Source organism: Mauremys mutica, chromosome 21 (assembly GCF_020497125.1).
Source record: "Mauremys mutica isolate MM-2020 ecotype Southern chromosome 21, ASM2049712v1, whole genome shotgun sequence".
Taxonomy (NCBI): Eukaryota; Metazoa; Chordata; order Testudines; family Geoemydidae; genus Mauremys; species Mauremys mutica.
Genome location: NC_059092.1, coordinates 21,134,225 through 21,148,870, shown reverse-complemented (window position 1 = coordinate 21,148,870; position 14,646 = coordinate 21,134,225). Strand labels below are relative to the sequence as shown.

Genomic DNA, 14,646 nt, shown 5'->3' with positions numbered 1-14,646 from the left:
ACCTCCTGGGAAAATATGGACGTATGGTAACCCTATTGGTACAAAAAATACATGCTGTCGCACATCCCTTAAATCAGAACTTTTTATAGGGAACCCGTTGTTAAATCAGAACTTTTTATAGGGAACCCGTTGTTAAGATTTTGGCAGCTCATCACTGGCTAGGAATCCAGGGCCAGAAGGGGCCATAACCATTAGAGAACCTGGAATTGGGCCCAGGAATCCTCATCACTACATTCCTCTGTGGTCAACGAATAGCTGTGAAACCCACTGAGTGTAACTCATCCTTCTCTAGTGACTGGTCCACATAGAGGACAATAGCCTGACTTCTTCGACTGTTTATTAGTTGGAGCGGTAAAGGTATATGCTGTGGATCTAACATGCTGCCGAACCCTGATCAGGACCCAAGATGGGGGTCAATATGGTTCCATATGATGGAATTTTGGTTTTGGTTTTGGGGGTTTTTAAGTTTGTCTTGCTCCCAACAGAAGTTGGTCCAATGAAAGTTATCACCTCACCCACCTTGTCTCTCTACATTCAAAGATCACTATTAAGGTTGCAAAATCAAGCTCTCAAGAGTTAGGATAAACCAGAATTAAAGTTTTCCTTGCAACCTTAATTTTTCTTATTGATTACATGATCACATACTATTTTTTCCATAGGACCCCTGCCTCGTTCAGTGCACTTGAAAACAATGGCAGCAAAGTACTTTTGAAAAGCTAACCCACTTGTCGGTGCTGAATATTCTGAACTCCGCATGTCAGCAGGGTGGGGGTTTTAAAGGAGGTTAATCGCTCGCTGGCACTCGTTGGCAGTCATAGGCAGTGGGTGTCAGGCGGTTTTGAAAATCCAACCCCTAGCGATACACTAATGATTGCTCATTGCTCTCTCTGTTTCTTTCAGAAGCCCAGCTGAAGGAGGTGGAGGAAATGCTGGAACAGGAAGGCTTGTCTGAGATAGCTCACAGCAGTCCCAGCGAACAAATTGCTTATTTACTGGTAGAAAGAACTACGCTGCTGGAGAAACTAGAGATTGCAGATCAAAAGCTGGATTCGCATAGCTACATAGACGGACTGTGTGCAGCACAACTTCAGGTATCAAACTCCTCAATGGTGATTATCTGATTAGCCCCTCCAAAGGGACAATTAAGGCTATTCTCAGGGTTGGGTTTTTTTTTTTAAATTACAAACATTTTTATCATTTATAAGAACCCTCTGGATTCTTAAAGCTGAAGTCTGTATCCATACTAATTTTTACCTATCCATGTTTGCACTTGCTTTGCTCTAGAGGTCTGGAATTGACTAATTAACAGCATTATTTTTTCTATAAAAGGAGAGAATGCTGAAGGCTTTGTTATGAAAAAGAAAACCTATAAGGCCCAGTTCGGAAGTCTTACTCATGTAGTATTGGCTTCCCACTGACCTTGGTATTTCTGATGACTCCATGTGCAGGATTTCATGAGTCATGCCTCCCTCAAAATTGTGAGATTAACTTAAAAATCATGAGACTTTAAAAAGAATATAGTGTGTTCTTTCTAGCTTTTGAGGAATTCTTCTCAATCATAATTTTAAAAAACCCACCACAAAAGCTAAGAGTCTCCCAATCACATGACTGTAGGACCTGGGGCTTTAAGTAAAACACTATGTATCATGAGACTTCTAATATAACTAGGAGATCTGATACACCTGTGCATAAATGAGGACTACAGTAAGGACTTCTGGACTGGATCCATAAAGGTCTTGGAATGGCAAGACTAAGGCTCTGTGACAGAGCTCATTTCCAAAGTCCTTCAAAGAAACAGGAGATGCTTTAGAAGAAAAAACTCTCTCCTGGAAAAGTTGCCTGGCTATGTATTTTAGCCCCACAGGCCCTCATTTTTAGGCTGCTTATTCCAAAGCATGGTTCATAACAAAACCAGCAAAAGTATTGTTAGTTTGATGTACCATTTCAGCCATAATAGCCATTTCTAGGAGACTTGCTACAAGAGTGCTCTGTCTCTATCTACAGGTAAATAGTTAGTGAGCAGAAAAGATGTCGGTACATGGTGCTCAAGAATACGTAGCATGGTTCCTGGGTTTTGTAGGACCAATAAAACTTCTTATTGTATGCTGCAAAAGGTTCCCTCTGAGCAGCTCCTTACAAGGCTGGCCTCATATGTGCTTCTGGAAACCGGGTGCCCCAGTCCTGTCCTTTGCCTTTGAGCTCTGGAGGGAACTTGTCTTGGTCCCAGCTTCCCACTGTCAAGGAAGATGTTGCCTGCTGCTGTTAGGGAACTTGTGACATGAAATAACCATAACTATGAGAGCCCCCTTCTTAGACCTGAGTGTTCTGTCGCAGGCTGTGTTTTCAATAATTATGCTATTATTAAATTTTACCATAATCCTGTCATATTTTCAGTCTATAAATAGTAAAACGTAAAAGCAACAAAAATACACCTAATGCATATGCAATCCAAAATAGTCATTAAACAATTTCGTAAATACGACCTCAATCCTGAAAAGACTTACGCACATGCATGGAGTGGAATATTCAAAAGAACTCAGCATTAGGCTTGAGAAAACCCCATCCCTAAGTCTTTTCATGGTTAGAGCCTAAATCTTCAAGTCACAAAAGGCTCTGGTACCCCAAGTAAAAACATCCAACACCCACTTCCCATATATTATAAATAAATAGTCATTCATATTTTCAGATAAATACCAACTTGAGTTCACACTTAACACATCCAGATTATGGCTGATGTTTAGACACATAAGTCTCTTCCATTAGCATTGGGGGGGAAGTTTCATTTATACAAAAGTTCTGGGTCATGAACCATTGCACTGTCAGGGCTCTGCCAGCTGACGCTAGTCACTTATCTGATACAAATAATCATTACAAACAAATCAATTATTCCCAATTAAAAATTCAGTTTGAAGCCTCAAGGTATTTAAAAAAGAGCCAACAGAGCTATAATAACCTTCTAATAAAATACTGAGTTTAATTACAACTTGTTCTTGGTCAATTACCAGGTATAATCAGATAATTTCTGCAAAGAGGGCAGCACTAACTGAGGAGTCAGCACCGAACAAGCGAGTTAATCAATGGGAGGAAGAATGGAGAGAAAAGAATGTTAGAAAAGGATTTTTTACACATATCTATGCAAAGTTTCCCATGTATCACTCAGGCAACAGCATTGTTGGTGTGCCCCAGGTGAGCAAAGGACAAGGGATCCTAGATCACAGAAGATAGTCACTAATCAATTATTTGGCCAAATGAAACAATCTCTTGTGAAAAAGATCTGAAGTAGCTAATGGCTAATACTCCCACCAAGGATATACAATATATACAATCCTCACTGACTCTGGTTAGTGAAGGACCATACTTGAGTTTAGTCTGACACATTAATGAACTCTCCCTGTCTAACTCTAGTACAGACTTTCACACTTCTTATCCGTTACAGTTATATATGATGCCTGATAGGAATCTCTTAACTCTGGACAACTGAGTATGACAAATTTCTGATTATTATTTTGGGTTGAAAACTATTAATATATAAATATTTTAATCTATACTTCTCCCATGGGGAGAGGTGGTAATTTTGTTGTAAATTTTATGCAGCCAAAAAAATTAACAGTATGAATACAACTATTCATTTCAAAGGTCATGACAGTAGGATGAAGACTGTTCATTTCAGCTAGGGTGACCAGATGTCCCGATTTTATAGGGACAGTCCCGATTTTGGGGTCTTTTTCTTGTATAGGCTCCTATTACCCCCCACCTCCTGTCCCGATTTTTCACATTTGCTGTCTGGTCACCCTAATTTCAGCTGCAGGATATTCAAAGTTGTCAAGATCTGATTTCCATGTTAAAAATATATCATCAGTATAATAAAATCACAGAAATATAGTCCAGAAAGATTTGTGTTTAAAAGGGATTAAGGCTGGGTAAGTGAAACATCCTCCCTCACAATGCAAACTTTTAAAAGCAAGGAAATGTCAAGTTCTGGGACACCTTTGAATGGTATCCTGACCACACAGCATGTTTCCATGGACAGACTCTGAAGTCTCACCAGGAACATCCATTTCAGGCTCCAGGTGATAAGGAAACACACTACACACAAGCACATTCACCTCCCTCACAATAAAATGCAAAATCTTAATTACAACCTTTGCAGTGTTGATATATGTGCACAGGTTGAGTGTGCTGCGTGGTTTGTGTTTCTGGAGGAAGTATGAGGTTGTAATTAAGATTTTGAGTGGTGCAGACTGGCTGGAACATGAGGAGTTATCCAGCTTTATTCAAGTAGAGTCAGTCAAGTATATTCAATATCAGTATATTTCTTTGTGCAGAGCTGAGCCCATAGGATGTAAAAGGAAGAGGCCCATGACATCACAAGGTTAAAAAAGGCAAAGAACCTGCAGAGTTCCCAATAAGCAGCAGAGTGCAACAGGCAAGTGAGGGCTCTTCAAAGCAATTTGGGATCTATCTGGATTAAAGGCACTTTTGAAATATAAGACATGATTACAACCCATGGTTAATTAAGATACGTTAACATTTAAATGGTGGCATATCAATATCCAGTGAAGATTAGCAGCAAGCCTTTTTATGGTGTTGGCTTATTAATATGTCTTTTCATGCAAGGATAAATTTGATCATATCCACCAGACGTTAGAAGATGAACTTCAGCAACAACGCGAATCCATGCAACATACTAAAGAGACAATGAATAAGGTAAAACATTTATGCAACCTTTTGCTTCTAATACAGTACAGGGCTGCCCAGAGGGGGGCGGCAAGTGGGACAATTTGCCCCAGGCCCCGGGCCCCGCAGAGGCCTCCACGAGAGTTTTTCAGGGGCCCTGGAGCGGGGTCCTTCACTCGCTCTGGGGGCCCTGGAAAACTCTCGCGGGGCCCGGGCCCCTGGAGCTTCTTCCACTCCGGGTCTTCGGTGGCGGGGGGGGGGGGAGGGGGTGGCGTCCTTCTGCTCCGAGGCAGAAGGACCCCCCACCGCCGAATTACCGCCAAAGCGGGAACCGCCGCTGAAGTCCCAGGGTGTTCGGGGAACTTCGGCAGCGGGTCCTGGAGCGGAAGGATCCCCCGCCGCCAAATTACCGCCGAAGCTGGGGGCCCCCCCGCCGCCAAAGACCCAGGGCCCCCTGAATCCTCTGGGCGGCCCTGATACAGTGTGTAACTGTGATTCCACACAGAGATGTGACTTTGGGAAGTAAAGCAGATGCAGGTCAACTGGGTTGAGAGCAGTTATAAGTAGGGACCTACCAAATTCACAGCCTTGAAAAATGCATCACGGACAGTGAAATCTGGTCTCCCACTGTGAAATCTGGTCTTTTGTGTGCTTTTATCCTATACTACACAGATTTCACTGGGGAAACCATTTGTTTCTCAAATTGGGGGTTCTGACTCAAAAGGGAGTTGCAGGGGAGTCACAAGGTTATTTTAGGGGGGTTGCGGTATTGCCACCCTTACTTCTGCACTGACTTCAGAGCTGGGTGGCTGGAGAGTGGCGGCTGCTGACTGAGGGCCCAGCTCTGCCAGCAGCAGTGCAGAAGTAAGGGTAGCAGTACCGCAACCCACCCTACCTTGTGACCCACCCCCAACTCCTTTTTGGGTCAGGACCCTCTACAGTTACAACACTGTGAAATTTCAGATTTAAATAGCTGAAATCATGAAATTTATGATTTTTTAAATCCTGTGACTGTGAAATTGACCAAAATGGATCATGAATTTGGTAGAGCCCTAGTTATGAATTAAAATCACTTTCTGCAGAAATCTGACTAGTGGAAACGGTACTTGGCTCCTGAATAAAAAACATCCACAGTCCAGGAGCTGGTGCAGACTATAACAGGAGGAGGTCAGTATTAGCTGGCAGACTCAGTGCTCCTGGAGCTAGCCTAGCTGGGCAACTGCCTTAGAAGGAAGAGGCAGGTTCCAGCTAAAGACACATGGAAAAGACAAGGGAAAAGTGAAGAAACGTGTTGGGGGAAGGGAGATCTGGGAGGAGAGAGGGAAAAGACATGGAGGAGCAGAAGGAAGAAAGATGAGACAAGGAAGGGAAGAGAGATGAGCAGAAAGCAGGAAGGGAAAGAAACTCAGGGTATGTCTACACTACGAAATTAGGTCGATTTTATAGAAGTCAATTTTTTAGAAATTGATTTTATACAGTCGATTACGTATGTCCCCACTAAGCGCATTAAGTCAGCAGAGTGTGTCCACAGTACCGAGGCTAGCATCGACTTCCAGAGCGTTGCACTTGTTGGATAGAGTTGGGTAGCTATCCAACAGTTCCTGCAGTCTCCGCCACCCATTGGAATTCTGGGTTGAGCTCCCAATGCCTGATGGGGCAAAAACATTGTCGCAGGTGGTTCTGGGTACATGTCGTCAGGCCTCCCTCCCTCCATGAAAGCAATGGCAAAAAAATGGTTTCTTGCCTTTTTTCCTGGGTTACCCGGGCAGACGACATACCACAGCAAGCATGGAGCCCGCTCAGCTCACCGTCACCGTACGTCTCCTGGGTGCTGCTGACAGACGCGGTACTGCATTGCTACACAGCAGCAGCAGCAGCTTCTTGTCTTTGCAAGTTAGTAAAGATTGTTAGCAGTGGTACTGCACCGTCTGCCGCCATCTTCTGGTTGCTCCTGGCCGACCTCGGTGATGTCGGTCAGGGGCGCCTGGGCAGACATGGGTGCTCCTGGCCAACCTTGGTGAGGTCGGTCGGGGGTGCCTAGACAAAAATGGGAATGACTCCTGGTCATTCTCTTCTTTAAGTTTCGTCTAATGGAGATTCAGTCCTGCCTGGAATATCATGCCAACTGGAGGCTTCTGCCTCAAGCTGTTCTCCCAGCGGGCCCCACCTACCCCAGCCTACCCCTTGCTCCCATGGCTCATGAAGCCTGGACAGTAGTAAGAAGCAGTTCAACTATAGGCTGAACAAGTGCAGAATGGTGGTAGAATGTGCCTTTGGACGTTTAAAATCTTGCTGGCGCTGTTTGCTGATATAGGCTGTTTGCAATTAGATTAGAAGAGCACTGCAAGGCGCGTTGCGCATCACAGAGGCTTTGAAAACCAATTTCATGACTGTCCAGGCTTCGGTGTGACAGTTGTGTGTGTTTCTCCTTGATGCAAACCCGCCCCCTTTGTTGATTTTAATTCCCTGTAAGCCAACCCTGTAAGCCATGTCATGAGTCGCCCCTCCCTCCGTGAGAGCAACGGCAGAGAATCATTTCGCGCCTTTTTTCTGCAGAAGACATACCACAACAAGCAGGGAGTCCGCTCAGATCACCGCGGCAGTTATGAGCATTGTAAACACTACGCGCATTATCCTGCAGTATATGCAGCACCAGAAACTTCAAAAGCAGGGAAGGAGGCGACGGCAGCATGGTGACGAGAGTGATGAGGACATGGACACAGAGTTCTCTCAAAGCACGGGCCATGGAAATTGGGACATCATGGTGCTAATGGGGCAGGTTCATGCCGTGGAACGCCGATTCTGGGCCCGGGAAACAAGCACAGACTGGTGGGATCACATAGTGTTGCAGGTCTGGGATGATTCCCAGTGGCTGCAAAACTTTCGCATGCGTAAGGGCACTTTTATGGAACTTTGTGACTTGCTTTCCCCCGCGCTGGAGCGCAAGAATACCAAGATAAGAGTGTTAGGGTTCCTTTTCCACTCTGAACTCTGGGGTACAGATGTGGGGACCTGCATGAAAGTCCCCTAAGCTTATTTCTACCAGTTTAGGTAAAAACTTCCCCAAGGCACAATTCTTTTTGTCCTTGGAACGGTACGCTGTGACCACCAAATGATTAACAAAGAATCAGGGAAAGGACCACTTGGAGTTCCTGTTCCCCCCAAATATCCCCCCAAGCCCTTACACCTCCTTTCCTGGGGAGGCTTGAGAAATATATCCTAACCAATTGGTTACAAAGTGATTACAGACCCAAACCCCTGGGTCTTAAGACAATGGAAAAATCAGTCAGGTTCTTAAAAGAAGGATTTGATTTAAAAACAAAAGGTAAAAATCACCTCTGTAAAATCAGGATGGAAAACAACTCTACAGGGTAACAAAAGATTCAAAAAACACACCAGAACTTCCTCTAGGCTTAGTTTCAAAGTTACAAAGACAGGAATAAACCTCCCTCCAGCAAAGAGAAATTCACAAGCAAAAAAACCAAAAGATAATCTAACACGCCTTCCCTGGCTTTTACTCACTTTTTTTGTAATATCAGAGACTTGTACAGGATGCAGAGTAGCAGCCGTGTTAGTCTGTATCCGCAAAAAGAACAGGAGTACTTGTGGCACCTTAAAGACTAACAAATTTATTTTAGCATGAGCTTTCGTGAGCTGCAGCTCACTTCTTCGGATGCATAGAATGGAACACACAGACAGAGATATTTATACATACAGAGAACATGAAAAGGTGGAAGTATGCATACCAACAGGAAGAGTCTAATCAATTGAGATGAGCTATCGTCAGCAGGAGGAAAAAAAAACCTTTTGAAGTGATAATTAAGATGGCCCATAGAAGGTGTGAGGAGAACTTAACATAGGGAAATAGATTCAATTAGTGTAATGACCCAACCATTCCCAGTCTCTGTTTAGGCCACAGTTAATTGTATCTAGTTTGCATATTAATTCAAGTTCAGCAGTTTCTCTTTGGAGTCTGTTTTTGAAGTTTTTTTGTTGCAAAATTGCCACCTTCAAGTCTGTCACTGAGTGGTTAGAGAGGTTGAAGTGTTCTCCCACTGGTTTTTGAATGTTATGATTCCTGATGTCAGATTTGTGTCCATTTATTCTTTTGCGTAGAGACTGTCCGGTTTGTACAGGATGGTTTATAGGAGAAGGAGTTTTCCTAACCTGATGCTTCTCTGCCTTCCCAGACAACACACAAACAAAGCCTTCCCCCCACCCCCAAATGAAAGTATCTTCTTTCCCCATTGGTCCTTTTGGTTAGGTGCCAGTCAGGTTATTTGAACTTCTTAACCCCTTACAGGTAAGGAGGAATTTTAGGCTACCCTTAGTTGTATGGTTATGACAGAGAGCAGCCCTCAGAGTTCAGAAGCGAGTGGCGATAGCCCTCTGGAAGCTTGCAACAGCAGACAGCTACCGGTCAGTCGGGAATCAATTTGGAGTGGGCAAATCTACTGTGGGGGCTGCTGTGATCCAAGTAGCCAACGCGATCACTGAGCTGCTGCTATCAAGGGTAGTGACTCTGGGAAATGTGCAGGTCATAGTGGATGGCTTTGCTGCAATGGGATTCCCTAACTGTGGTGAGGCGATAGACGGAACCCATATCCCTATCTTGGGACTGGACCACCAAGGTAGCCAGTACATAAACCGCAAGGGGTACTTTTCAGTGGTGCTGCAAGCACTGGTGGATCACAAGGGGGACGTTGCACCAACATCAATGTGGGATGGCCGGGAAAGGTACATAACACTTGCATCTTTAGGAACTCTGGTCTGTGTGAACAGCTGCAGCAAGGGACCTACTTTCCAGACCAGAAAATAACCGTTGGGGATGTTGAAATGCCTATAGTTATCCTTGGGGACCCAGCCTACCTCTTAATGTCATGGCTCACGAAGCCGTACACAGGCACCCTGGACAGTAGTCAGGAGCTGTTCAATTATAGGCTGAGCAAGTGCAGAATGGTGGTAAAATGTGCATTTGGACATTTAAAAGCGCGCTGGCACAGTTTACTGACTTGATTAGACCTTAGCTAAACCAATATTCCCATCGTTATTACTGCTTGCTGTGTGCTCCACAATATCTGTGAGAGTAAGGGGGAGACGTTTATGGGAGGGTGGGAGGTTGAGGCAAATTGTCTGGCCGCTGATTACGCACAGCCAGACACTAGGGCGGTTAGAAGAGCACAGCAGGGCACACTGCACATCAGAGAAGCTTTGAAAACCAGTTTCATGACTGGCCAGGCTACGGTGTGAAAGTTCTGGTTTTTGCTCCTTGATGAAAATCCGCCCCCTTGGTTCTCTCTACTTCCCTGTAAGCTAACTGCCCTCCCCGCCTTTGATCTCCGCTTGCAGAGGCAATAAAGTCATTGTTGTTTCAAATTCATGGATTCTTTATTAATTCGTCACAATTGGGCGGGATAACTGCCAAGGTAGCCCAGGAGGGGTGGGGGAGGAGGGAAGCACCGGGTGGGGTGGTGGAGGAGGGGAGGAGGGAAGGACAAGGCCACACTGCACTTCAAAACTTATTGAATGCCAGCTTTCTGTTGCTTGGGCAGTCCTCTGGGGTGGAGTGGTTGGGTGGCCGGAGGCCCTGCCACCGCGTTCTTGGGTGTCTGGGTGAGGAGGCTATGGAACTTGGGGGGGAGGGTGGTGGTTACACAGGAGCTGCAGTGGCGGTCTGTGCTCCTGCTGCCTTTCCTGCACCTCAACAATATGCTGGAGAATATCAGTTCGATCTTCCAGTAGCCTAAGCATTGCTTCCTGTTTCCTCTCATCACGCTGATGCCACCGATCATCTTGATCCTGCCATCTCTCTTCTTGCTCCCGCCACCTGTCCTCACGTTCATTTTGTGCTTTCCTGCACTCTGACAGTGTCTGCCTCCAGGCATTCTGCTGGCTCTTTCAGTGCAGGAGGACTGCATGAGCTCAGTGGACATTTCATTGCAAGTGCCTTTTTTTTGGCCTTCTAATCTTTGCTAGCCTCTGGGATGGAGATGATACGGGGAGTGTTGAAACATTTGCAGCTGCAGGAGGAAAAAAAGGAAGAGTAGTATTAAAGAGATAGATTTTAGAAAACAATGGGTAGACTCCTTCATGGTGAACCAAGCTGTTAACATTACATAGCACGTGTGCTTTCTTTACAAGGTCGCATTTTGCCTCTTATATTGAGGGCCTGCCAGTTTGAAGTGAGAGATCATACACGCAGGGCCGGCGGGCAACAGAATTTGGCTTGCAGGCAGACATGGTAAGCCACAGTCTTCTGGCTTCTTTAATCTTCATAACATGTGGGGATGGTTTCAAACAGCAGCGCCCTCATGTCCCATACCAAGAACCCGTTGGGCTGGCCATTTAAAAGGAGGGGCTGTGGTTTTCGGGTTAACGTGCAGCACAAACCCAACTAACCCCCCCACCCCCAATTCTCTGGGATGATCGCTTCACCCCTCCCGCCACCGCGTGGCTAACAGCGGGGATGATTTCTTTTAAGACACAGGCAAACAGCCCAGCAGGAACGGTCACCTCTGAATGTCCCCTTAATAAAATTCCCCTATTTCAACCGGGTGACACTGGGAGTACTGCACTGAGATGTCCCTGGAGGATTTCTGCTCCATCCCCATACACATGAACAGACTTTTCCAGTAGCTGTACTGGCTGCCAATGCATCCCAAGTCTTCAAGGCAAATTAATCATTAAACACGATTGCTTTTAAACCATGTATTATATTTACAAAGATACACTCACCAGAGGTCCCTTCCCCACCTTCAAGGTCCGGGAGCCCACCTTGGGTGGGTTGGGAGGGTACTAGATCCAGGGTGAAAAACAGTTCCTGGTTGTCAGGGAAAACGGTTTCTCCACTTGCTTGCTGTGCGCTATCTTCAGCCTCCTCCTCCTCCTCATCTTCTTCGTCCCCAAAATCCACATCCCTGTTGCGTGAGACTCCATTGACGGAGTCCATGCACAGGGGTGGGGTAGTTGTAGGGGCACCCTCTAGAATGGCATGCAGCTCATCATAGAAGCAGCATGTCTGGGGCTCTGACCCAGAGTGGCTGTTTGCTTCTCTGGTTCCTTGGTAGGCTTGCCTCAGCTCCTTAAGATTCACGCGGCAGTGCTGCGGGTCCCTGTTAGAGCCTCTGTCCTTCATGCCCTTGGAGATTTTTTCAAATATTTTGGCATTTTGTCTTTTGGAACGGAGTTCTGATAGCATGGATTTGTCTCCCCAAACAGCGATCAGATCCAGTACCTCCCGTTCGGTCCATTCTGGAGCTGTTTTGCGATTCTGGGACTGCATGGTCACCTCTGCTGATGAGCTCTGCATGGTCACCTGTGCTGATCAGCTCGCCACACTGGTCAAACAGGAAATGAAATTTAAAAGTTCACGGGGCTTTTCCTGTCTACCTGGCCAATGCATCTGAGTTGAGAGTTCTGTCCAGAGCGGTCACAATGGAGCACTCTGGGATAGCTCCCGGAGGCCAATACCGTTGAATTGCGTCCACACTACCTCAAATTCGACCCAGCAGGGTCGATTTCAGCACTAATCTCCTTATCGGGGAGGAGTATAGAAATCAATTTTAAGAATCCTTTAAGTCAACAAAAATGGCTTCATCGTGTGGACAGGTGCAGGGTTAAATCAATCTAACGCTGCTAAATTCGATCTAAACTCATAGTGTAGACCAGGGCCAAGAAGTGGAAACATTACATGTGGAAGTTGAAAATCATGTGGTGATAGAAGCAGAGAATGAAAGTGAAAGGGAATGCAAATGGGAAAAGGAAGTGCCCCAGTGGGAATTGTTTTGGAAAGTTTGAGCAAAAAGCACTTTCCTCCACTGTAAACATAAAAAAAGTAAGTCTTTTATTAAACAGCCTTGCAGCTCTCATTCAGGGCTTGGCTGCTCTCAGCTTTGCCCATTCCCCCACCCCAAACAACCCAAAGACACTAAAGAGAATGCAAAATTGATTAACCATTGGAACAAACTACCAAGGGAAGTGGTGGATTCTCCATCTTTTGAAGTCTTCAGATCAAAACTGGATGCCCTGCTGGAAGCCATGCTAGATCTAATGGTTCCTCCTAGACTTAAAATCTATAAGTCTAGGACTGAAAATACAACTTGACTAACAGTGTTTCTCAAGGGAGAAAGTGTTTCTGTTCTTTTTATCCCACAGGGATTCACCTGGAAAACACTGATGCCTAAAATCAGCTGCCAGCCCGCAGCCATGACATACACACATAACATGTCAGCATCCTTATGTAACTGGGGGTTGCCAGCAACTCCATATACTGCCTCAGCAGCAGCTCCCACACACCTGCTTCCTGCATATTTAGTGTGTCCCCACTTCCCATGCACTAGTGCAGGGGTGGGTAAACTACGGGCCATGGGCAATGTTTGGCCCATCAGACCTTTTAATCTGGCCCTCGAGCTCCTGCCGGGGAGCAGGGTTGTGGGCTTGCCCTGCTCCATGCATGCTGTGTCTCCGCCTGGCTCCCAGAAACAGCAGCAAGTCCCCCCTCCAGCTCCTACATGTAGGGCTCCACATGCTGTCCCCTCCCCAAGCACCGGCTCTGCAGCTCCCATTTGCTGGGAACCGCAGCCAATGGGAGCTGCAAGGGCAGCATCTGCAGATGGGGCAGCACATAGAGCCACCTGGTTGGCACCATGCCGTCACACGTAGGAGCTGGAGGGGGACATTCCACTGCTTCCGGGAGCTGCTTGAGGTGAGCGCCACCTGGAGCCTGCACCCCTGACCGCCTCCCCTGCCCCAACCCCCTGCCCCAGCCCTGATCCCCCTCCTGCCCTCCGAACCCCTCAGTCCCAGCCTAGAGCACCCTCTTGCACCCCCAACCCCTTAGTCCCAGCCCCACCCCAGAGCCCGCACCCCCAGCCGGAGCCCTCGCCCCCCACCTCCCCACCTTGCCCCACCCCAGAGCCCCCTCCTGCACCCTGAACCCCTCATTTCTGGCCCCACCCTGGAACCCGCACCCTCAGTCCAGAGCCCATACTCCCTCCCACACCCCAACCCCCTTCCTCAGCCCGGAGCCCCTTCCCATACTCCAAACCCCTCTGCTCAAGCCTGTAGCCCTCGTGCACCCCAAACCCCTCATTCCTGGCCCCACCCCAGAGCCTGCACCTCCAGCCAGAGCCCTCACCCCCTCCTGCACCCCAACCCCTAATTTCGTGAGCATTCATGGCCTGCCATACAATTCCCATACTCAGATGTGGCCCTCAGGCCAAAAAGTTTTCCCACCCCTGCCCTAATGCAAGCTGCTACACTGCAGCTTATTAGTGCAGACAAGGTATTTGGTTTCCTTTGCCCCATGAGCACTGCTTATGTTTCAGTCCCATAATGAAGAGCTGGAAAGAGAGAAAGTGTTACGAAAGCGGGTTGAGCGAGACCTGGATGAGGCCGCACGGAGGCTGCAGATGGCTCACGAAGAGATCCGCAGGCTAACAGATGAACTGGACATGCAGAAAAAGGAGCAAAGCAAACTGGGTAAATTTGAGCGGCATGTGACTCAATTATTAGCGTGTACTAGGCCTGGTTTTCTGAGGTGCTGATCACTCCCATCGCTTACTCAACACCTCTGAAAATCAGGTCCTATTCTATGTAAACCTTACCTGTCACTTTGAGAAGAGTCATAGAAAGTCTCCTAGCCCCATTCTGTCCTAGCATGGAAAATTTAGTCTGTGTCAAACATTGGAATTCGGTTGGAATTCGGAATAAAGTCTTTCACATGTATTCAGTAGCTGGTAAGCAATGAAGTGTGAATGGGGAAAACCAAGACATTGGCTGATTTGACATGATACTATGGCAGCATAGTCCTGGTTTCCTCTCCTTGGCTTGTGTGGAGGAAGAAGAAGCTAGAGATGGGGCCGAGAGGAACAGCTACCCCATTCAGTCCAGAAGCAGATTGGCCTCCTGCTCCCTGTCTCTAAGATGCCATTGAGGACAGATTTCCTGTCCTCATGTGCCATCTGAAGT

General features: G+C 46.7%; 1 protein-coding gene across 7 annotated transcripts in view; it reads left to right on the top strand.

The window, feature by feature from the left end:
- The window catches only part of CCDC30 (coiled-coil domain containing 30), a 147,423-nt gene that overhangs the window by 31,536 nt on the left and 101,241 nt on the right, over positions 1-14,646 (top strand). For 3 of the 7 annotated variants that reach the window (XM_044996253.1, XM_044996251.1, XM_044996254.1), the window contains 3 exons: positions 901-1,091; positions 4,618-4,707; positions 14,004-14,157. In XM_044996253.1, the coding sequence (XP_044852188.1) occupies positions 901-1,091; positions 4,618-4,707; positions 14,004-14,157 (435 nt within the window). Of the gene's footprint in view, positions 1-900; positions 1,092-3,005; positions 3,187-4,325; positions 4,427-4,617; positions 4,708-14,003; positions 14,158-14,646 lie in introns of those variants that run through there. The other 4 variants (XM_044996257.1, XM_044996255.1, XM_044996258.1 and 1 more) reach the window with 4 other exon arrangements.